The sequence below is a fragment of the Protopterus annectens genome, chromosome 11.part0 (genome assembly GCF_019279795.1).
Source record: "Protopterus annectens isolate FY-2018-M chromosome 11.part0, PAN1.0, whole genome shotgun sequence".
In the NCBI taxonomy this organism is placed as follows: domain Eukaryota; kingdom Metazoa; phylum Chordata; order Ceratodontiformes; family Protopteridae; genus Protopterus; species Protopterus annectens.
In genome coordinates this window covers 1,220,267,287-1,220,272,088 of record NC_056745.1, presented here as the reverse complement: position 1 = coordinate 1,220,272,088, position 4,802 = coordinate 1,220,267,287, and the positions used below count along the sequence as shown (strand labels likewise).

General features: G+C 43.3%; 1 protein-coding gene across 1 annotated transcript in view; it reads right to left on the bottom strand.

Moving 5' to 3' along the window:
• Positions 1–1,731: 1,731 nt before the first annotated feature.
• The window catches only part of LOC122815048 (regenerating islet-derived protein 4-like), a 109,876-nt gene continuing 106,805 nt past the window's right edge, over positions 1,732–4,802 (bottom strand). Inside the window, exon 4 of the mRNA XM_044087295.1 lies at positions 1,732–1,790. Within this exon, the coding sequence (XP_043943230.1) occupies positions 1,732–1,790 (59 nt within the window). The remainder of the gene's footprint in view (positions 1,791–4,802) is intronic.

Below are 4,802 nucleotides of genomic sequence, written 5' to 3'. Positions count from 1 at the left end.
CTTCAAATATACCTTTGGACACTTCTCCAACATATAAGCTCTGTGGCACTTGTGATAACTGCATAATACTACAGTGTAGCAAACTAGTTAGGTAGGAGTTCTAATCCTGGTCCTGGCAACTATGAAAATGTGTGTGTTTGTGTGAGAGAGTGTGTGTGTCTTTGTAGACCCCTAATTTTGTGGTCATTCTCACTTACTACACTTCTCTTACCTCTCCTTTAGCACTGCTGCTGATGCCACTCACCTGCAAAGATACATTTGGACAGCTCTCCAACATGTATGCCTCGTGGCACATGTGATAAATATGTAACACTGTAGTAGCAATACATAGCTAGGTAGGGGTTCGAAACTCAGTACTGGCAAGTGTGGGTGTATGTGGGTGGTGGTGTGATTGTGTAATAACAGGATCCATTGGGGGGTGGGTTTTGCTAAATTATTATATTGAAGACCTAGTATATGTCCCAATGTCCACACTGCAAGCCCAACAGTTGTCAAACACCATAGAGGTTGGTGTAGACAATCCGCAGCCGTAAATGTCTAATAACATGTGCAATGACTATGTGACAGTATGGATTAGTGAACAATATAGGCAATACTCAGAGACCACTCTCCGCCCACGGATAATACACAAACACACTTGGCTAGGCAGCAACTACTATATCTGTAGTTCTCCTGCAAATTGCCTCACAGATAGTACCCATGGTGTGATTGCAGTAGACTACATGCCTTTCGACCCCAACAGTGCCACTGACATCAGAAAATACTTTGATGTGTTACATCACCTGACTGAGTGTGTGTTATCCAGCAAGTAAAAGGACATGGCACCCTGTTCTATCCCCTCAGTAGCCCAATCAATGAGTACAGTGACCTTTTTGTGATGTACACCACTGGACACCTGCAGCAACTGTAGAGGCTGCAAATGTACCCCACAAAGATAATACCAGGCCTTACACACATGCCCTGTATGGACAGTCTCCTATAACTCCAATGAATCCCTGTATCATACTGTCCATGTAGGTGCAACCACTGCCTGAGTTACACAGCCATGTCTCACCAAACTGGGTCAGGAATGCTACATCAGAACATTCCAATCTGTCCACACAACATGCCCCAGATACATCAAGCACACATCCACACACCAAAGGAAATGCTTGTGGGAAAGGTTCACAACCCAGACATTGTCCATGGCATGGAATATAAATCACATACATGTGAAGTAATACACATGACTGGCCATCCACAATACACATCTTGATAAGTGGATGGGGAAACAATACCCACCCCTGGAGATCACACCATTGAATATACTCATTAGCCACACTGGGGGCTGTTTTCATGTGGCCTGATGCCAGGGTATTTCCTTGGGCTAGCCTTGTAGAGCCTTCTTGGCCATTCACCTACTACATACCTATGAAGCTATGAACCAATGGATCTCAGTACTGCCAAATGTGTGTGTGTGTGTGTGTGTGTGTGTGTGTGTGTGTGTGTGTATAGTAATCTCAGTGTGTTTGTTTGATGAATATCCCCTGGGGGTGTGGTTATTATCAAATGGAGGTGTGTCCAAACCACCACACTTACCATCCTCCACTCTGACATAGATTTCAATCACCATAAACCTATATACAGCCCTCAGCCCTATAATCTGCAAGGCATATGCATTCAGTGTTGTACAGACCTGTGAAATTTGTGCAGATACAACTGCACCTTGCCTATGACATGGTTGGTGTGTTACTACACTGCTATACCCATTGGTCTTGCTGCAGGGCCACATCCTGGTGAAACACAGAGGCCTAGAACACAAACAAGATAGAGCATGTGAGAACACATTCACTCAACACTAAGAACAGCAATAATACATCATGGCTTAAACTGTACACACACTCTGATTTGTAACTCTTGCAAATGCCAGATGACAGCACTCTACACAGCATTACCTACATACAATTTATTAAGTTCACCTGTGCATCAAACCCATATTTGCATGTCCCTGCATTATTGTTTTGGATGTCAGGGATCTGGCACAGGTTTCATCATATGTGCAGGGTGTTGTGTGGTTTTGCCAGAGCCCTAGGCTATGCCATTCGGTTGACAGTATGGGTGTGTGTTTGGGGTATGGGAATGGCATGGCCTTTGCAGGTGTGGTGCATGTGTGTGGAGGTGAGTTTATTGTGATTTTGATGTGTGTGTGTGTGTGTGTGTGTGTGTGTGTGTGTGTGTGTGTGTGTGTGTGTGTGTGTGTGTGCACACAGACACGCCATGTGGCTGCCCTACACTGATGTTTTCTGGACAGCTGTGGCCTGTATATGGCAGGGTGTACAGTTCACCTCCTCTGGCCATGGACACGGGAACTGGATCTGCCAAGGGTATCACAGGCACTACCACTGATAAGGCCGGAGATAGTACTGCTCCCTGATGTTGACATATGTCTGACGGATCTGCGACCCTGTTGGGACAATCCAGGACCATGTGCCCATGGCCTGCAGTGTCTTGGTGTGGACATCACACCATGCTCACTAGTGCTGGTGTTACTGTCCATACAGGAGTGTGATGGTGCATGGCCACATGCACTCCCAGATGATCGTGGTTCTGAGCTACCTTCAAGTGGCTGTTGCCTCCCATCTGCCATACGTTCAAGCACAGATACTCCATGGTGGAGGAGTGCTATGAACTGATCCCACCGTCTATCTGTGATCTCATTGCCCTCATGTATGGCTCCAATGATTTTGCGAAAATCACCATGGCCTGTGCATATATTGGAGTCCCCCACTTACTAATTGCATGTGGAACAGCTGTGGTATCATTCCTATAGCCAATTGCATGGAAACACACTCCTATAACTAAGCACTTCATGTGGGTGTTGGCCCTTTTCCTTCACTGTGAGCAGGACTTCATGTGGGTGTGTGACAAACAGCATCACAGTGGGTAGCTGGAACAACAACAAACACTGTGGAGACAGGCCAACAAACTGGAGGGGGATGTTCCAGACATTGGGACAGAATGTAAGTATTGCTGTTATACATTTGAGGTAATGTTAGTTTAACAGGGTTTGTGTGGATATGGCTGTTCTGCATGATTTAAAGTTTAACATGACAGTGTTATGTGGTTGAGAAAACTCTCACCTGTAGGGCTATCTGAAGACTGGCCAGAGTTTGGAGTCTTAGATTTGGTGTTTTACTCACACATTTTTTGTCTTTATAAATTCAGTAGCATACTCTGTGGATTGCAGTCAGTAAATGGTAACATCCATGTGTGTTCTGACTTCATATCCCCTGGAAGAGATATGTTACAACAAACCCTGTTACACCAGCAATTTTCTCAGTTTATAACAGCAATATGTCAGTGATGGCCCTGTGTTTCTGCCTCTGTCAGCCAAGTCTGTCACCCTTTGTCCATATGTCATGCAGTAAGAGGTGGATACGTACAGTATATCATTATTTACTGACATCATTCCTGATATCAACCCAGTGATATATCAGACTGCCAGAAATGTTATGTATAGGAGGCCTTATATTTGAGGACAAAACCTGGACATTCTGTTGTAAGCTGTACAGTAGTGAGGTCTGTGTACTTATGGCAATTCTTGTGTCAGTATTGTGTAGCAGTGTATTGTGAATATGTTATTTGGCATGTTTACAGAGTGGGGTAGATGTCAGTGTTCTTGGTCCTTTTCTATCTGACATTGCATGCTGCTCCAGTTTCTGGTACCCTATCAGATTATATATTTGTAGGGCCAGACTGACACATGTCCTATACCACAGACAGGCATCAGACTACACTGTGAAATGGGTCAGTATATGTAGGGGTAGTGTGTGAGTGGCAAACATGATGATGGGTTTTGTTCACACAGTCCATATACTGTACTATTAATTAGGCTTACCATTATGTGTCTGTGACTGTGTTGAGATTGGTTGTGGGTATGCACTTTCACACTGGTGTCTGTTACTCCATGCTGTTACATCCATGTAGTGCCTGCTATATTTGCAATTACATCTGTATTCCCCCATAGGAAAATTGGGTTAGTGTTGTGGCAGTCTGCCTGTAGTTTAGACAGTGCTTGGTGACATGCATAGCACCTCAGTGTATTTTCCCTAGTGTGATGTTATGTCCAAATATTTGTCAGATGTACTGTCGCCTGGCCACCATAAGTGTTGTGTATTTCTGATAAAGCAGTGGGATGCTGTGAAGATGTATGTCAGTAACTAGTGGAAAGTACGTGGGCTTGGGATTTGTGCTCTTCCAGTTAACATATGTTAGGACAGACAGGAGGGTGTGATTGCATCAACCTTCTGAGCTTATCTACTCCAGTATTTGGGATATATCCCCATTTTCATGGCTTTAAACACCCCCTTTGTCAGGCTTGGTCCACATTTCTTGCACTAAGGAATTCTGTGTATACCTCTCGACTAACCAGATTGTGTCAGACTGTCCAGGTTTATTGCTCATATTTCTGCTATATTCTACAGAATCATTACTGTGATTTGTGTGGTACTTCACTATGATGATTTTATGATGTCTGTCAGTAACTGATGGCATACATTTCAGTTTCAGAACTGCCTTCCTTCAGAACATGTATGCTGACACAAACCCTGTTACTGTAGCAACATTCTACATTTATAACTGCAATACTTACATTACATCCCCTTGCACTAAAAGGTTGAGAGTTACGGTGCTGAGGTATGATTCCACTACATGTTATGGTCATATTTTATATATAAAAATATATGTGTGTGTATGTTTTATATATATATATATATATATATATATATATATATATATATATATATATATCCTTATGTGTAAAT